At 39.4% G+C, this 19,469-nt stretch overlaps 2 protein-coding genes across 2 annotated transcripts; both read left to right on the top strand.

The window, feature by feature from the left end:
* Positions 1 to 945: 945 nt before the first annotated feature.
* Positions 946 to 10,111, top strand: LOC120735237 (probable E3 ubiquitin-protein ligase HERC3). The gene is made up of 23 exons (XM_040034492.1): positions 946 to 1,359; positions 1,454 to 1,574; positions 1,699 to 1,775; positions 1,903 to 2,124; positions 2,285 to 2,376; positions 2,939 to 3,069; positions 3,271 to 3,395; positions 4,082 to 4,140; positions 4,268 to 4,386; positions 4,498 to 4,557; positions 4,651 to 4,756; positions 4,867 to 5,068; positions 5,555 to 5,703; positions 5,820 to 5,927; positions 6,056 to 6,277; positions 6,577 to 6,723; positions 6,820 to 6,960; positions 7,075 to 7,244; positions 7,440 to 7,503; positions 7,593 to 7,663; positions 7,760 to 7,943; positions 8,064 to 8,163; positions 9,347 to 10,111. The coding sequence occupies exons 1-23, from the start codon at positions 1,143 to 1,145 to the stop codon at positions 9,562 to 9,564; spliced, it is 3,105 nt and encodes a 1,034-aa protein (XP_039890426.1). The 5' UTR covers positions 946 to 1,142; the 3' UTR covers positions 9,565 to 10,111.
* A 120-nt stretch (positions 10,112 to 10,231) lies between these two features.
* Positions 10,232 to 10,840, top strand: LOC120735231 (E3 ISG15--protein ligase Herc6-like). Its single transcript, XM_040034477.1, has 3 exons — positions 10,232 to 10,273; positions 10,388 to 10,557; positions 10,753 to 10,840. Exons 1-3 carry the CDS (start codon positions 10,232 to 10,234, stop codon positions 10,838 to 10,840), a joined length of 300 nt encoding a protein of 99 aa, XP_039890411.1.
* Positions 10,841 to 19,469: the final 8,629 nt, after the last annotated feature.

Raw genomic sequence — 19,469 nt, 5'->3', positions numbered from 1 at the left:
CAGCTATGTGCAAGACCACAACACTGACAAAGAGAAACACGGGGCTTAAATACACAGAGGGATAACGAGGGAATGAGACACAGAAGGAGAGCACAGCTGGGAGTAATCAGGCTGGACGAGACAAGGGAAGCAAAACTAGAATCACTCACATGAGACATGGACCTTCAAAGTAAAACAGGAAACACACTGACTGAACTCTAGACATACAAACTTAACAGCAACTGAGAAGACAGAACATAGGGACCTGAAACATGGGACAGAAAGGCACAGTAGACACAACGTGGACATAACAATGCCACAGGGAAAGAGTAAAACAAAACACAGAACCTCTTAGAAAATAAAATAGGAAACATAATGAAACGCAGACATGACTACATGAACTTGACAACATAACAGACATGAAACACATGAAGGGCAAGGGAGACTTAACAGGGGTTGGAAGACACAAGGGGAATCTAATAACAAAGAACTAGAAAAACTCATGAGCTTAATCATATAAACATCCAAATAAACTAAACTCAAAACACTGGGTCATAAGACCCAGGATCGTGACACCAAGATGATAACATTTGGAATACCTGGTCTCACTGACATCATACAGAGCCAAGAGTTTAAAGAAACAGTCTGGAACAAAGTACTTACAAGCTTTTAGCTCACAGCGATTACTTGTACATATAATGACACCACTGTCTGAATCTTAGGTCATGTTCAATATGAGCATCCATCATTGTGATGGCATGTATGACAGAAAATAAGGAAAAGCACAAATGATATCTTGCACACCTGGTATACTTAACAGTTAACAGCCTCACACATTTTCATGTTATTTAGGGTAAAAGCCACACCTTCAGAAAACACCAAATGCAGAGTAACTTCGTGACTCATGCGAATGACTTGCTCAGTATAGGTAAATATGTTGCTGTCATGCAAAATCTGCACACGTCAACTCCAGTTTCGTTTTTGGTTTTCCAGCTAAGGTAATAAACCACGTGCCAGTGACTCACTAGGTGTGGTGTTTTTATTGTTTGTAAGTTTTGTTTTCTCACAGCTGACTTTGCTCAATAAACCAGTCAGGTTTCGTTTCATACTTCCACCTGAGTCATAAAAAGCAGCTGCTTGTACTGCACAGTCATTTTAGCATCATGTTTTCATGGGGAGAGGACTGGCAGCAGGGCTTTCGCTTGAAAAGACCCTCAAATATTTCACCTGCTGATGGAGTACGCTCTTTAAACCTCAGCTTTCAAGTCACAGATCTTTCAGCAGGTCACAGACTGCTTGCCTTCATTAAAAGAAATGGGGATGCTTACATCATTCACACAGTTGAGAACCAAGATGAGGGAAGAGTGAGAGGGAAACAGAGTGAGTATCAGCTTTATGTCTCTGTCTCAATTTCACTTCTCTGCCTGTGTTGATCCACTATGACCTGCTCTGTGTGTGGCTTGTAAATCTGCAGAGATTGTGAAATGCGAAGAGAAGATTGAGGCTGTGAGTTGTGGTGAAGATGTGGTGAGGATTCTGTCTGAAAGTGGCATCGTTTTTTGTGTGGATCAAGCTCGCCCTCCTTTCAGTCCCAGGTGAGGTCAAAGATTTGCAGCTTCAGTTTTTAAGGGATCGTCCTTCAATTTCCAGTTGAATTCACAATAACCTGCCGTTGTAATCACAGAAGAGTTTGATCACTTCTTGCATGTGTTCTGTCAGCACACCAGAAGCACTGCGCAACAAACAGGTGTCTCAGGTGACTTGTGGGAGCCAGCATACAGTCGTTTTGACAAAAGGTAGCGTGAAGTATGTAGTAAGCAATAAAAGGCTTGTGAACCTGAATGAAAATGAATCCTTTTCACAGGTTTAGTGGATTTAGGGGTTTAATATGATAGAAAAGTATTATGTTGATTTTCCTCACAGATGGTCAGTTGTATACTTGGGGCCAGGACTCCAGGGGGCAGCTGGGACTGGGCACAAACGAGCAATACGTGAATTCACCCCAGCATGTCAGATCTTTGTCAGCGATCCCAGTGGTCCAGGTCGCTGCAGGTGGAGAGCAGAGCTTCGCCCTCTCTGTCTCTGGAGGAGTGTTTAGCTGGGGCAGAAACGACTGTGGACAGCTTGGACTGGGTGACACACAAGGTACTACAATGAAAGTTTAAATCTCTCACTCTCAGTATCTGTCAATATCTGTCAATATAGCACTGAAGTGTGGTTCCCAGAAGGAATCTGATGTATATGTACTCAAGGTGCAGGTATCAAAATATACATGCAATATTCAGTATTTTCTTTTTTCTCATAGACAGACATACACCGACTCCGGTTCATTACCTAAACATGAAGAAAACTGTTTCCATTTCCTGTGGGAAGGACCACACTGCCGCTCTGACAAAGGTGAGTCAACAACAGTTAACAAGCTCACATAAAATTGTACCACCAGAACAAGCAGCGAAACAATTAAATGCTGACTATGATTTAAATGAGCTGTGATTAAAACATTGGTAGATGTCAGAAGATGTATTTTGTTGTGTGAAGTGTTGAACTCAGTATTTCAGTTGTGGTCTTTGTCGTTGTTTCCATGTTTATTTCCATAATCTTTGTTTTTTGTTTTCTTTGCGCATCTTTCAAATTACTTCACGCTTTAATTTGAAGGTTGCTTTACAGGAGGAAATAATAGATGAATGCATGATATTTGATATACACTCAATCTGTGTTCTTTTTTATTTTTTTTGTTTAAAGTTGACTCCAGTTATTTATATTGAGGTTTCTTTTATTTGTCTGTTTTTTAATTTGAAAGAAATTCCAGTACTTTCATGCCATCATTGATCATTTTGCATTAATTATGAAAGCGCCTTTTTGTTTCTTATTCTTTGGCTTCTAATTGCTTTTCCACAAACTCCTGAGATAACTATATGTACATGGCAAAAATGAATATGGACTGTTGTCTGGTTCTCAGGACGGTGCAGTGTTTACATTTGGCTCTGGTCAATATGGACAGCTTGGCCACAACTCGTTACAAAATGAACAGCGTCCTCGGCTTGTTGCAGAGCTCTGGGGGGCAAAGGTCACAAAGGTTGCATGTGGGAGGTAACATTTAATTATTATTATATCATAAATAATTGAAAAAGAAAAGCGTTTACTGCTGAGCGAACAGGAAACTTCAACTTCTGTCTTATATCTTCAGAGTGATCATACTGAGGTCCACCAACAACACAGATGTTTAAAACCTTTGAAAAAGCATGTTTTACATTGTGGACTTTCCTTTTCATGCACTCTTTTCTCAATCAGCTACCACACACTGGTACTGACAGAATCCAAGAAGGTGTACTCGTTTGGGTGTAATGAACAAGGGCAGCTGGGACGTGGAGAAGAGTCTCAGGCATCAGTGCCACTACCTGTGCAACTGCCACATGGTAAATACATTTATCTGAACAGAAGAGTTGATTCAATTTACAATTTTACAAAGATAACAATAACAATTAAATAATTTTATTGTTAGAGTAATAATTAAGGTGTGTCACATCCAACTGTATAGATAGAGGTTATAAACCTGACAAAGACACACACATATATTCACTATGCAACAATAAAAAGTGCTACTCAGAGGTACTGAGTCTTCTGAAACCAGTGAGGAGCTGCACTGTTGGGCTTTGCACTTGCTGCAGGTGTAACACAGATGAGCCAATAGCCCAATAGATAATTGGGTAAAGCTTTAGTTTAAAATAATTAGTAATTCTGACTATAAGGGCTTGAATATAATCATAGACAAAATGTTTGGCCACGCATCAAATACTGGAAAACTTAAAATAATCTAAAAATAAATGTCATGAACTCACAGCAGGTTTTAGGTTTTCTGCTGTATGTTTTTAAAGTGCTGATGAAAAAATAATTTAAGCAAATCAAACTGGACCTGAATTTGATCCAAATAACCAAGTTAACCACAGTTAACAACAAAAAGGTTTATTGCCTAAATGTCACAAATTAAGCCCACTGCAAGAGCAAGTCGCTATATCTTATCTTTCTTTCTGGAACTGAAAAACCATCCCATACAGTACAGTTGACTCTTAGGTAGATAATTTCTCATCTGTTTTTATTCTAGACATTTCTAACATCTATGCAGGAGGAAACACTTCATTTGCAACATGCACGTCTAATGAGGTACCAGCACAAATGCATACAGTGCAGTAAGGATACCTGTGGGAGGATGTAAACATGGCTTTACCAGTTATATCTACTTGTGAGGTCATGTGTCTAAACCAAACATGAACCTTTGCTTCTTTCACAGGGCGCTGATCACGAGTCAGGCAGTGGCACAAAGAACAAGGTGACAGAACACTCTATTGATAACATGATTGACAAATGGGTCTCTGCATATAATCTAAAGCTGTGGAAAAATCTAAAAGAGTAAGTCTAACACAAAAGCAGCTGTTATTGTTGTTGTTTGTAACTGGTTTGCTGCACAGCATGTACACTGTAGTCTTAGTGTTACTGACTAACCTCATGAACTCTTCACAGGGAAATTCACAGGATGCTCACATCTCCATCCTGTATGAATCAAAGCTTTCTTGACAGGAGGTAAGAACACCATTTATGAGCATGATCATGACTTCTTTATATCTGTTGAATTTAACATTTGAAGATACACATTTGTCATTTTCTTCATGTCAGCAAAGATAAACATTTCCAAACTTCACCAACGTACTCCGGTTTGGACTTGTCACTTGCACGGCAAAGTTTTGAGAAGCTGGTGATGCAAGATGTTGTTTTTGCAGAGGTATTGAACTGGAATGTGACTAACACACGTTTGTAACCTGATGAGTAATTAACTAAAAAAGTAAGAAGTGGACTTTAATTAAACCTTTAATTAATAACAAGTTGCATCAGCAGGCTGAGACTGCTGTTCTGCAGCTGCTTCCATCTGTTGATATGAACCCTGTGGGAGTGGAAGGATTGAGGATCTTCTTGCTTCTCAATGAACTTCTGCATGCATGCATACAGAAATGCAGATGGCAACAGAGCAAAAGGCTTGCTGATGCAGTCGCTGCTACCATGCAACGACTCCCCAATGAAAGCGTCCAGATTTTAGGTACGGTGACACCTACTATTTTGCTTACTGGCTGTCCCGACTTTAGTGCAGTTCTCACATCAACATCATTCTATCCAACTCCAGCAGTTCTCAAAGCAGTTAATGCATTTCTCATAACACAATCTCACCTATGCAAAAAACACTAAACTAACAACTAATTTAACAAATCTGAGGAATTAGTCCAAAACCTTGCTGAAGCTTTGCGATTTAGAGCTCATAATTATGTCACAACTCAATTATTATTTAATGTAATTTAATTGTTTTTAAAGCAATTTTAAAGTCTGTTGTTCAGGCATATATTTAGGCAGACTTTAACAACTTTAAAATCTTCAGCACATCTATTAAAAGTGTATTTATTGGATTAGTATATACTTTTTAAATGCATCAATGTATTAAATGATAGCTTTTTATTCTAATGAACACTCTAGACTTCTTAATCCATGATATCAGCCAGTGAAGAGCTGACTGTAACTTTGTCATCCTCAGGGGAATGGTGGTCCTCACTGTCACCCTCCGACATGATCAGATATGTTCAGGTGTGGAAGACGGCCCTCTCGTGGATCCCAATCTTTAAGTCTGCTTCTTGCAACGCTCAAGCCAGAAACGTACTGCTAATCCTCCAGCATATGTACCATGTCAGTATCAGAAATTATCAAAATTTAATTAAATGTATTACTGCTCAGCTTTTCAACAAAAAAAGTTGGATTTTCACACAGCCAGTATAACAAATACTACCACTTCTTGTTTTAAGACCAATGAGATAAACAAGAAAATCCCAGAAACAACTTTTTGCCTCGAGCTTAACCAGATGTTTCTAAAGGAAGATCTCCAACGTTGGCGAACAAAGTCAAAACTCAAGGTGAGGTCAGCTGACAACAAGTACGTTGAACCTGCTAAGATGGCAGTCAACCCACCAAATGACTCATTCATGTTAACACACTGTTAAGCTCACTAACTGTTTATGTGGGTTGTTTCCTTTTTTTCCAGAATGCAGATGATCTGCCTGTGATTCTTTGCAAGTACCCATTTGTGATGGATCTGAAATCAAAGAAGCTGGTTTTTGACATGAATTCTGAATTCACTCGGGTAACTTCACCACCCTGTTACAGGAAAACAATAGCAGAATTTGTAATTTTCCAGTCTGCATTAGTGTGTATTAGTGATCACACTTTAAAGCTACACTATTCAGCAGTTTTATATAACAGACAAAACAACCATCTATAAAAAACAAAGGAGTCACAACAGAAAATAAACTAACAGAATACAATCATAAATCAGCAGCTGCCCTCAGTGCTGCAGAAGATTCCAACATTTTGTTGTTTTATTTGTTTTAGTTCTCTCAGCACTCTTTTCACTCACAGTTCAGGCAGGCGTCAGTTTCAGAGCCTCAGAACAGAAGCAAGAGCCAGTCTAGCTCACGTGGTTCACCAGCCGCCCTATATACATCACAATTGGGTTTAAATAGAGAATTTATTTTAAAATCATGATACTTTGTTTTGAATGAACAGCAGATGGTTTTTGATTTTCAATACGGATGGATTTCCCAGTCAAAACCCGAATTTTTTAAACTGCACCTGCAGCGCGCATCACTTTTCGAAAGCACCTTCAGAGAGCTGGCAGCTGCTCCTCACAGCGACTTCAAGAAGCCACTTGTGGTGAATATTTGATTGATTTTCACCTGATGATTAATGCATAGCCATTCTTCTGCAACTGTTCTTTCCAGAAGCATCTCTAATATTTATATTTCTCAGGTCCATTTTGATGAGGACCCAAACACCAAAGATGTCTACAAACGAGACCTTTTTCACCACCTGTTTCTTAAAATGGTGTCAGAAGAATCTGGGATGTTCATGCTCAATGACTCCAAAACCCTGGCATGGTTTCCCTCCAATGTAAGACTTTAAAACTGAGCCCACCAACTGTATAAAATTGGTTAAAGGATTGAAATTTAAACGATAAGCAATAATGAACCAAAAATAAACCAAAGTGAATTTTTATTAATGCAGGCAACAGAGGAGAGCAAGAGAAACTTCTTCCTGTTTGGACTACTGTGTGGCTTGGCCTTGTACAACCAGTGTATCATACACTTACCATTCCCACTGGTTCTGTTCAAGAAGCTACTCAGTTTAGAGCCGACACTGGAGGATATGATGGAGTTCAGCCCGACTGTTGGACGGTAAGTATCCATTTCATTTCAGTAACACATGCTGCTGCTGGTCCCACAACCTGGCCCTGGACAAGCAGAAGAAAATGTATGGATGGATGTATTTTAAGTTGTGGTGTGTCAAAAGTTACAGTAACTTGTGACTGCTGTAAAATGTACATAGTTGAAGTTCTTTTGATACAACTTTTTGTTTTAATTTCTTTAAAGGACTCTGCAGACCATCTTAAACTATGAAGATGATGTTCTGGATAATCTCTACATGGACTTTTGGGTATGTGTTTTACTATAGAAGATGATTAGTAATCTGTCTCATTCTCAGGTTTTGCAGCTAAACTCATCTGATTTATAACTAATTTACAGATAAACTGGGATGGAATATATGTTGACCTGGATCCTCAAACTCCTGGAAAGCCACTGACAAGTCAAAATAAGTAAGCATATAAAACATGAAGTGTTTGTGAGGTTCATCTGCAGCACCTTTGTCTCGGTGAAATATTTGCTAATTTAACATTTTCCCTCCTAAACAGGAAGGAGTTTGTGGAGGCCTATGTGAATCATGCCTTCAACACATCAGTGGAGAGTGTGTTCCAGGAGTTCAAGCGAGGCTTCTTCCTGGTGTGTGAGCAGGATTTGGTGAGGCTGTTTCGACCAGAGGAGCTGCAGGGAGTGCTGGTCGGCCAGGACGTGTATGACTGGGAAAAGTTCAAACAGGTACAGTCAGCCAAACAGACACAGGCTGTAGTTTCACAGCTGCAACAGAATACCTGTGTACTGTATATGTGCCTGACTTTATCAACTCATTTGCAAAAAAATAATTTTCACTGTCTACAGAACACAGTTTATGAGTTGGAGCATGTTCGCCATTCCACCATAAAGATGTTTTGGGAGGTGTTTGACGAACTAACTGAAGAGCAGAGGAAAGATTTCCTTCGTAAGTACTTGACAAATTTCTACAGCTTTTCACTGTTGAAATCTTCCCTGTGATATGTTATTAAAATGTGGGCAATATTAAGGACTTGTGTTATGTACAGTGCTGTGTAAAAGTATTTGCCTGCTTCATAGTCAAAGTTAAATCTTTGACATGATCTAAAACAGACATGACAAAGGACCGTGGGAAGATCCAGACAATTTCTACACAAGGTATTTAGAAAAGGGGAAAACAGCTCATAGACACAGCAGGAAGAGACAAGGGAATCTAAACTAGACACAGTGCAAACAAGGCAAAGGACTAACAAAAATGAAAAAAGTCATAAAGATAGTAACTAAACACAGGGGAAGCACGATAAATAAAAAGAAAGCTAGAATACAACAAACTTTAACTGGAAACAGAACCCAGATAAGCAAATAAAGAAGGTGTAAACCTAGAAACACTAAACTAAGAGGAAAACTAAGGCTCTCAAAATCAAACAGATAAACACTGAGGAATCACAACTAACTTGACACAAAGGGATACAAGACAAACAAATAGACCAGCTCAGACACAGGAACATGAGGGACACAAGAAATACAATATATAATGAAGAGAACTAGATGTGAAACCAAAACGCAGGGTTGTGAATGCAAAGAAACAACTCACAAAATGCTGTAAAAAGACAAAACTCTGGGTCCTAGATGCCAAGACCCTAGCAGCCAGTTAGTGCATAAACACTTGATCAAAGTTCTTGCTGCCAAGGGATTCGTGGGCAGTCACATAGGGGTCAGGTAGGTCTGAATAATTTTTCCCTCAAAAATGAAATCATCATTTAAAAACTGTGTAGTTACTAGTTTACATAAAAGTGAGACAAACATGAAAAAAGACTGCCTTACAAAGACTGTACGAAAATGATGAGCAGCTCCATCTTCTTGATACATTCTGAGAATCTTTTGGATGTTGATTAGCAGTGTCACAAAACACTGATATTGATTACCAACTAACCAGATTGAATTTATTTAAACTCATCTTGTAAACAGTTTTACATTTCTGCTTACAGTCTGTTCTATTCTGTTCTATACTGTAACCATTCTAGTCTATTTGAATGAAGTGGCTAGGTCAGAAGAAACCCTATGTACTTATTGTAACAAGATTTGTTACAATAAGTTTGTAATAAGATTTTCCTTCCATTGCTGTTCTTCAGGGTTCCTGACTGGTTACAGGAGAGCTCCAATTCTTGGCATGGACCAGGTCCATATGAAGGTTCAGGTTAAGCAAATTCAGAGCGGCACCTGTGATCAGCACTTCCCTGAAGCCCTGACATGTCACTCTATTCTGTATCTGCCTTTTTACTCAACTAAGGAGATCCTGCGAGACAGAGTGACAGAGGCCCTGCTAGCAGATACTGAATTCACACTGTGATGGTGGATCGTATGCAGCTCTAAAGGAGCGTGCACTGTGTCTGTGCTGAGGAGGAGGGATGAGATTTATTTTTACTCTTGGAACTTTTTTTTCCGGTGGTACCTCAGGATAATTAACACTGTGTATTACAATAATATTACACTATAGAAAATGCACAACTTGACTTTGTAAGATTTCTTTTTAAAAAAATTCAACATTCCTACATAAGATGGCTGTGTAACAGCATCAGTATCATAAGGCACTTTAGAATTATCTAACGTTTCTTAATATGTCATAATTTATCCAATAATTTAAATTATTCCAATGAATCAAATCTAATTTTTATGCTCAGACAAAGATGAACAGAATAATTTATTACTTGTTATAAACATCTGACTATGTGTAATACAATCTAAAGTATCACTTCTGTATTATTTATCACTTTATTCTTTGTGTGTTATTTAATCCTAGTGGGATTGGATTATTACCAGTTATAAATATTTAACAAATGTAACATTGGTTATGTGTTTGAACAATAAAAATGTGTATTTTACACTAAACATTGCTTACCTGGTGTCAATAAATCACTGAACACTGCAGTCTGAGGTTTCCTTCACACGATTATGATTTCTACTTTAAATAAAGTGCAGATTTTATTTGATAATATTAGTATCTCAGACCGTTGCCCATGCTCAATGACTCCAAAACCCTGGCATGGTTTCCCTCCAATGTAAGACTTTAAAACTGAGCCCACCAACTGTATAAAATTGGTTAAAAGATTCAAATTTAAACGATAAGCAATAATGAACCAAAAATAAACCAAAGTGAACTTTTATTAATGCAGGCAACAGAGGAGAGCAAGAGAAACTTCTTCCTGTTTGGACTACTGTGTGGCTTGGCCTTGTACAACCAGTGTATCATACACTTACCATTCCCACTGGTTCTGTTCAAGAAGCTACTCAGTTTAGAGCCGACACTGGAGGATATGATGGAGTTCAGCCCGACTGTTGGACGGTAAGTATCCATTTCATTTCAGTAACACATGCTGCTGCTGGTCCCACAGCCTGGCCCCGGACAAGCAGAAGAAAATGTATGGGTGGATGTATTTTAAGTTGTGGTGTGTCAAAAGTTACAGTAACTTGTGACTGCTGTAAAATGTACATAGTTGAAGTTCTTTTGATACAACTTTTTGTTTTAATTTCTTTAAAGGAGTCTGCAGACCATCTTAAACTATGAAGATGATGTTCTGGATAATCTCTACATGGACTTTTGGTATGTGTTTTACTATAGAAGATGATTAGTAATCTGTCTCATTCTCAGGTTTTGCAGCTAAACTCATCTGATTTATAACTAATTTACAGATAAACTGGGATGGAACAGATGTTGACCTGGATCCTCAAACTCCTGGAAAGCCACTGACAAGTCAAAATAAGTAAGCATATAAAACATGAAGTGTTTGTGAGGTTCATCTGCAGCACCTTTGTCTCGGTGAAATATTTGCTAATTTAACATTTTCCCTCCTAAACAGGAAGGAGTTTGTGGAGGCCTATGTGAATCATGCCTTCAACACATCAGTGGAGAGTGTGTTCCAGGAGTTCAAGCGAGGCTTCTTCCTGGTGTGTGTGACCAGGATTTGGTGAGGCTGTTTCGACCAGAGGAGCTGCAGGGAGTGCTGGTCGGCCAGGACGTGTATGACTGGGAAAAGTTCAAACAGGTACAGTCAGCCAAACAGACACAGGCTGTAGTTTCACAGCTGTCCTGTAGCACAATAACTGTGTACTGCATACTGCCAAAAGCATTCAGTCGGCTGCTTTAACACAAATATGAACTTGAGTCACATCTCAGTCTTAATCCAGACTTTTGTATGATAGTATAATATAATAGTCAGCCCACCCTTCGCAGCTATAACTGCTTCGACTCTTCTGGGAAAGCTTTCCACAAGGTTTAGGTGTGTTTATGGGAATTTTTTGACTATTCTTCCAGAAGTGCATTTGTGGTGTCAGACACTGATGTTGGAGGAGAAGGCCTGGCTCACAGTTGCTGCTCTAATTCATCCCAAATATGTTCTATCAGGGTGAGGTCAGGACTCTGTGCAGGCTAGTCCAGTTCTTCTACACCAAACTCGCTCTTCCATGTCTTTATGGACCTTGTTTTGTGCACTGGTGCCCAGCCATGTTGGAACAGAAAGTGTCCATCCCCAAACTGGAAGCATGAAATTGTCTTGATATGCTGAAGCATTAAGAGTTCCTTTCATCTGCACTAAGGGGGCGAACCCAACTCCTGATAAATAGCCCCACAACAAAGCCGCCCCTCCACCACACTTTACACTTGGCACAGTGCAGTCAGACAAGTACTTCTGGCAACCACCAAACCCTGACACATCCATCGGATTGCCAGTCAGAGAAGTGTGATTCGTCACTCCAGTAAGCACATCTCCACTGCTTTAGAGTCCAGTGTTGAGATGCTTAAATCACTCCATCTGACGCTTTGCATTGTGTTTGCCAATGTAAGGCTGGGATGCAGCTGCTCAGCCATGGAAACCAATGAAGTTTGGACATCTGTAACAATAGCAGACTGCAGATATTGGTGACTTAAGTGCACTATGAGCCTTAGCATCAGCTGATTAGCTGTCATTTCCAATTACTTCCACTTTGTTTTAATATCACTAACAGCTGACTATGGAATATTTAATAGTGAGGAAATTTCAATTTCAATGATTTGGATGGGTTAGGGCAGGGGTCGGCAACCTGCGGCTCTTTAGTCCGTATAGTGCGGCTCCGCGTGGCTTGGGAAAATAAGTTAAAAGTATTTAACTGAAGTGTATTTTATTTATGTTAGTTCTTTTTCAACTTGTAGTTCTACATTGGAAGATTATTGTGATATTGAAATATAAAAATAAAATTATATTTTATTATTTTTTCATCGCTCAAAATAAGCGCCACACTCGCGGAAGCCGGTATACCCGCCGAAACGCTGTGCATTTATCGAGACTTTCAACCCCAGGTAGGCCAATTATGGATCTTCGGATCCACATTATGTCGGCAGCTGTTCTCCACCGTGAACTATGTGAAAAAACAAACACCGCTCACGCCTCACAGATGACAGCTTACAGTCCTGCGTGAAGATGAAAGTGACTTCATACAGCCCCGATTTGCAGACGCTGTGCGCAGAGGTTCAGGAGCAGAAGTCCCGTTGTAAACATACCACGGCAGACCCGACGATGTTTGCATGAACGTGCTTTTCAGCATCTCTTTATTGACCACTTTTCACACACGGTTGCTGTACGCACACAGCCGGCTGTAGCTTTTCAGCTCACAGCCCGACACACACCAACACAACAGCATAGATGGCACAGACGTTAAGGCGGCGAGGTGTGATTGCGGGTGGCGCTCAGGTGCGTCCGCCTCCCCTGCAGACCACGCCCCGCCACACACATTAACCAGGTAAAATACATATTTAGGCAGAATTTTGCAAATATCTATTTTTCATTTTTTAGCAGCATAGTGCTTTTTTTCCAATTATTTTTTAAAAGTGAGGTCAAGGCTCCAAAAGCCCAAAGGCGATATGAGGGTGGCGGCTCACAGTTTTTGTTTGCTACATGGATCATTTTAGTTCAGCGTCTTTCCTTTTGTTATGTTTCTTTAAGAGTTCAAAATGTGTTAATTACATTAATAAAATGTAACTTTCTCTGTAGCACTTCATGGATTTCATAAGCAACACACCGTAGTTTTTCACACAAAGCATAAAGGTAAAAAACAATATACATTATCTTCATTGTAGATTTAAAAAAGTATTTGCAGCTCCCAGTGCTTTCTTTTACGTTGAACCCGGGTCCAAATGGCTCTTTGGGTCTTAAAGGTTGCTGACCCTTGGGTTAGGGAATACTTTTGGCAACATAGTGTATATATGCCTGACTTTAAAAACTCTATTATAACAGTCATTTTCACTGTTTTCAGAACACAAGTTATGGTTGGAAATATCATGACCGCCACCCCACCATACAGATGTTTTGGGAGGTATTTGATGAACTAACTGAAGAGCAGAGGAAAGATTTCCTTCGTAAGTACTTGCTGAAGCCTCCATTATGATATGTTACTGAAATCACACTGTATCATATAAAACATTAGATTTTTCTGCACTTTACCAAGATATATTAGAGAGCAGCATTGTTCTGATTAATATACTGTAAAGCTGCTTTATGGCTGAGTTAGTCATCAAATGCAAAAGAGACACAACACCTCAAATTCTGACAGATGATTTTAAGTATAATGACAACGTAGTGACTCTCTTACTGTAATTTGAATAGGTCAGTACCCGGCTTATTGCAGATCTGACGAATATACCTTAATAACAATATTTCAGTCAAATGAAAGATTCTTCGTAGCCTGGTTAAGCCTTTTAAAAAAGCCATGTGTTTTTGCACTGGGCCCTGATTCTGTTTTTATTATGCTTGTTCAAAGTACAAAAACGTATGCCAAGGAAAGTGGGCCGAAATTCCTCCCAAAGCTATGTAAAGATTCATTACCAGTTATCACAAACACTTGACTGCAGTTCTTGCTGCCAGGATGCTTCCACCAGTTAATACATTTAGAGGTCAATTGCTTTTTCACATAGGGCCAGCTAGGCTTGAATATTTTTTCCCTTAATGAATGAAATTATAAATTAACAATTGTGTTTTGTATTTACTTATTACACATAAATGTGACAAATATGCTTTTTCCTGTGATGTGATGATGATAAGATGTATGTAAAAGTTTTCAAATTTACTAAAAAGTTGTTAATTATTTGCCTAATGAGATAACATTTTTAGTATAAGCTAGCTTAGGTGAGCCAACCAAATGACCAAAAATGATGAGCAGTGCTATCTTCCTATAGAACTGTGAGAATTTTTTGGATATTGATGAGCTTTTTCACAATATACTGACATTGATAGCTGTGTAACTATCATTAATTAAGTAAAATTATATTTTCTTTCCATTGCTGTTCTTCAGGGTTCCTGACTGGTTACAGGAGAGCTCCAATTCTTGGCATCGACCAGGTCAAGATGAAGGTGCATTTTCAGAGTGGCACCTGTGATCAGCACTTCCCTGAGTCAGAGACATGTCACTCTAATCTGTATCTGCCTTTTTACTCAACTAAGGAGATCATGCGAGACAGACTGACAGAGGCCCTGCTAGCAGATACAGATTTCACACTGTGATGGTGGATCGTATGCAGCTCTAAAGGAGCGTGCACTGTGTCTGAGCTGAGGAGGAGGGATGAGATTTATTTTTACTCTGGGAACTCATCTTTTTTTTTCCGGTGGTACCTCAGGATAATTAACACTGTGTGTTACAATAATATTACACTATAGAAAATGCAAAAAATTCAACATCCCTACATAAGACAGCTGTGTAACAGCATCAGCATCATACGGCGCTTTAGAATTATCTGACTTTTCTTAATATGTCATAATTTATCCAATAATTTAAGTTACTGCTGCATTATAATTCTTATGAATCAAATCTAATTTTTATGCTCAGACAAACATGAACAGGAGATTGTATTGCTTTATAACTACTATATTGCTATAAACATCTGACTATGTAATACAATCCAATAGAGCACTTCTGTATTATTTATCACTTTATTCTTTGTGTTTTGTTTAATTCTGGTGGGGTTGAATTATTTCCAGTAATAAATCTTTAACATATGTAACATTGGTTATTTGTTGGAACAATAAAAATGTGTATTTTACACTAAACTTTGCTTACCTGGTGTCAGTAAATCCCTAATTACTGCAGTCTGAGGTTTCCTTAACACGATTTGAAGAATGTTAAAAAAGCAAACATAGTTTCTTCCAGCCAGACAGATGCTATAGATAATAACAAGTCATCACTTATTATGATCTAATCTAATCTAATAACTCTAGATCAGCCTACAAATGCAGCTGATCTGTAAAGTCAGCTTACAGAAATATATAACCACATATCATCTACAAAGAAACAAAGCTTTATTATATAAACTCGTTTGTGGCCGAATGCATAATCCCTGTCCCCAAGAAACCTAGGATCACTGGACTAAATGACTACAGACCTGTGGCTCTGACATCTGTGGTCATGAAGTCATTTGAGCGCCTAGTTCTCTCCCATCTCAAGACCCTCACGGCCCCCCTCCTGGACCCCCTGCAGTTTGCATACAGAGCCAACAGGTCTGTAGATGACGCCATCAACATGGCCCTACACTTCATCCTGCAGCATCTGGACTCTCCAGGAACCTACGCCAGGATCCTGTTTGTGGACTTCAGCTCTGCCTTCAACACCATCCTTCCAGACCATCTCCGAGGCAAGCTTTCCCAGATGAATGTGCCTGATCCCATCTGCCGGTGGATCACTGACTTCCTGACGGACAGGAAGCAGCATGTGAGGCTGGGAAAGAATGTCTCGGACTCTCGGACCATCAGCACCGGCTCCCCTCAGGGCTGTGTTCTTTCTCCTCTGCTCTTCTCCCTGTACACCAACTGCTGCACCTCCACCCACCAGTCTGTCAAGCTAATCAAGTTCGCAGATGACACCACCGTTATTGGGCTCATGTCGGACGGGGATGAGTCTGCCTACAGGAGGGAGGTTGAACGTCTGGTGTCTTGGTGCAGCCACAACAACCTGGTGCTGAATGCCCAGAAGACAGTGGAGATTATTGTGGACTTCAGGAAGCACACAGCCCCACTCCCCCCCATCATCCTGACTGACACCCCCATCACCTCTGTGGACTCATTCCGCTTCCTGGGTACCACCATCACTCAGGACCTGAAGTGGGAGCCCACCATCACCTCCGTCATCAAGAAAGCCCAGCAGAGGATGTACTTCCTGAGGCAGCTGAAGAAATTCAACCTGCCAACACGGACGATGATGCAATTCTACACTGCAATCATTGAGTCCATCCTCACCTCCTCCATCACCGTGTGGTACGCTGGAGCCACTATCAGGGACAAACAGAGACTGCAGCGTGTTGTGCGCTCTGCTGAGAAGGTGATTGGCTGCAGACTCCCATCTCTGCAGGACCTGTACACCTCCAGGACACTGCGGCGTGCAGCTCGGATCTCAGCTGACCCTTCTCACCCTGGATACAGTCTGTTTGACCTGCTCCCCTCAGGCACGAGGCTTCGGTCCATTCGCACCAGAACCTCTCGCCATAAGAACAGTTTCTTCCCCTCTGCTGTTGGACACATGAACAATAAACGTACGACTGTTCCCACCACTAACTCATGACCCTACGCTGTGTTCACTGCATCATTCCATGTTTTGGCACTGATCACCACCTGCACTCATGTATATATCTTTCTACGTAGCACTTTTAATTCTTATTCTTACTTTTATTTTTTCATGTCTATTTAAGCGCAATTTATGACAGTATGTTTGCACTGAAGCACCGCAGCAATTTCCTAATGTTGTTAACCTGCTCAACATTTGGCAATAAAACCCTTTCTGATTCTGATTCTGATTGAAGCACACCACAAATTTTCAGGTTTCTACACAATGAATTACCATGGGCCAAGTAACCACAGTAAAATATCAGTGGCAGAGATATAAAGCGACTACTCTTTAAACAAAATGGAACAGAACAGTTCATGATTTGACCAAAGTGTGGATGTAAATCACTACTTTTATCTTCCAAACAGGAAGGAGTTTGTGGATGCCTACGTGAATCATGCCTTCAACACATCAGTGGAGAATGTGTTTCAGGAGTTCAAGAGAGGCTTCTTCCTGGTGTGTGAGCGGGATTTGTGAAACTCTTCAGGCCAAAGGAGCTGCAAGAAGTGATGGTGGGCAAAGACTTCAGTGACTGGGAAAAGCTGAAACAGATAAACAGCTGTTAGTGACACAAAGATGTAATTTGTCTGCAATTCTTTTATCACATCCCATTATTGTGAATGAGTTATCTTTGGTATATCTAACAGTCTCTTTCACTATGATTAGAACACACATTATGAAGGTGAATAAAGCGCAGACCACCTCACCATACAGATGTTTTGGGAGGTTTTTGATGAAGTGACTAAAAACAAGAAGAAAGCTTTCCTTTGTAAGGACTGTATTTCATGTTAACGTGTAAAACAATAAGTGCGAATCTTATTCTTCAGTATGTCCAAAGAGTCACAACAAAGCAACGAATCACAGGGAGTTAATAAAGTAAAATATTGGGGTTTTATGACCTGAGTTTGATGGAAAAAGCATTTGACCAACAGCTGAGATGGTTGAGCACTAATGCCTGAATTGACAGACTGATTTCAGATGTTGTGCACAAAAATTAACACATAAAAAAAAACCTCACTGAGTTTGACTTCTTTCCTCCTCTGGGGTTTGTGACAGGATTTGACCGCGTGCTTATTCTCAGTATGGACAAACTCAAGATGCAAGTCAAAGACACACACGTGCTTCTTAACCTTGGAGCTGCCGTCATATTCAACTAAGGAGATCATGCAAACCAAACTCACAGAGGCCCTGAGCAACAATAAGTGGATCCTTAAGTGATCAACAATAAATGTTTTTTTTTTTTTTTACTGTACTGAACAGAAGACATAACATTGTAACACTGAAGGGGGCAGATAGAGAAAATTTCTTAGGGTGGCATGGAAATCAAATGTGGTGGCAAAATTACATATATTCAGGTCCATAATATGCATTTTATATCGTTAAAATAGATCAAATGCTGTAAGTGTACACATGTTTCATTTAAATATACTTTGTAACATTCTTATTTTCTTTAATCTACATGATTAAACCTTTCAGTTACATAAAACATGCAATTTTTTCATTTTATGTACTGTAGCCTACATAATAAATAAGTATGTATCCAGTAAGTATAAAATCCACAAAGCTACACAACATGGGGTGGTTCATTTCCAAACACAAGTCTAACGTCAGTTTCACACTTTTTTATTATTAGAAATAATTGAATTGTTACATGTTTAAATTTACACAAAATACCAGAAATCTACACTGTCATGAACACTTTTTTCACCAACATCTAAAAAACTATTAAAGATAAAAGGTGAGTGGATGGAATGACCACTATATTAAACAGTTTAAATATAACGTTTGAAAAGCACATGTCAACTGAAAGTGTAATGAAAGAAACAAAACCTTAAATGCATTCTTGGTGGATTTTAATTCACCTAATACGAGCAATCATCGCCAGTACGATTATTTGTGTCATTATGTACTCTGTGTGTTAATGTGTTGTATCATCTTTTTTAGGTTTCCTAGTCATTGTCAGTTATATTAAACACAAAATATAAAAAGTTTGAATCGGCCCTCATCTTCCGAGGTGGAGTGGCACCGTTCCCTCTATGGCTGCTTAAACTCTTAAAATTGTGCAGTCATATCAGTGTAGACATGTGAAGAAAATACAGGCAGAACTAAGTAGATCCAGTTTTCATTCAAAAACATTGGTCCTCATTCAGTATGTGTATGGAAACATCATTGTCCTATGCAAACAAAAAACACGTGCACACACAAAATTACAGAAAACCTGTGCAAACTTTGTTCTGTGTGTTTGTTAATGACTCTGGATCATCCATATACTGTCATGCTTCTACTTCTCTTTGCAAATAAGCAAGTTTACCTCAAGGTGAAGTGGAGAAAGTGATGATGGTGTAAGAGAGACGCCTGCATCACTAAAGCAGGAAAACAGGAGGAGATATGACTGAAGAAACAGAAACAATAGCATCACAAGTCAGTGATTCATCTGTATTTTAATAAAATGATTGTTAGAATTACAATTAAAAAAAAAAAAAAGTTCTGGAACTAGCCTTAAGGCTCTTGTGCTTTCCTGCTTGGCACATCTCTGCAACATTGTGTGCAAGTCTGGTGGTGGAACATAGCACCAGCACTTTATCCTCTGAAGAACAGTGTTGACAAGTTTACCCAACAGGTCAATATATTAACCGC

Source organism: Simochromis diagramma, unplaced genomic scaffold (assembly GCF_900408965.1).
Source record: "Simochromis diagramma unplaced genomic scaffold, fSimDia1.1 OVJJ01000333.1, whole genome shotgun sequence".
Lineage (NCBI taxonomy): Eukaryota > Metazoa > Chordata > Actinopteri > Cichliformes > Cichlidae > Simochromis > Simochromis diagramma.
The sequence above is the reverse complement of the archived record's forward strand: the minus strand, read 5'-3'. Positions and strand labels throughout refer to the sequence as shown.

What these genes read in the sequence shown, in the direction of transcription:
- LOC120735237 (XM_040034492.1), top strand. Translation starts at nt 1,143, where the DNA reads ATGTTTTCATGGGGAGAGGACTGGCAGCAGGGCTTTCGCTTGAAAAGA. An exon ending in AAGAGTGAGAGGGAAACAGA is followed by an intron (nt 1,360 to 1,453) that starts GTGAGTATCAGC and finishes GTAAATCTGCAG; the next exon opens with AGATTGTGAAATGCGAAGAG. An exon ending in CAACATGCACGTCTAATGAG is followed by an intron (nt 4,141 to 4,267) that starts GTACCAGCACAA and finishes CTTCTTTCACAG; the next exon opens with GGCGCTGATCACGAGTCAGG.
- LOC120735231 (XM_040034477.1), top strand. Translation starts at nt 10,232, where the DNA reads ATGCTCAATGACTCCAAAACCCTGGCATGGTTTCCCTCCAAT. An exon ending in TGGCATGGTTTCCCTCCAAT is followed by an intron (nt 10,274 to 10,387) that starts GTAAGACTTTAA and finishes TTATTAATGCAG; the next exon opens with GCAACAGAGGAGAGCAAGAG. An exon ending in TTCAGCCCGACTGTTGGACG is followed by an intron (nt 10,558 to 10,752) that starts GTAAGTATCCAT and finishes ATTTCTTTAAAG; the next exon opens with GAGTCTGCAGACCATCTTAA.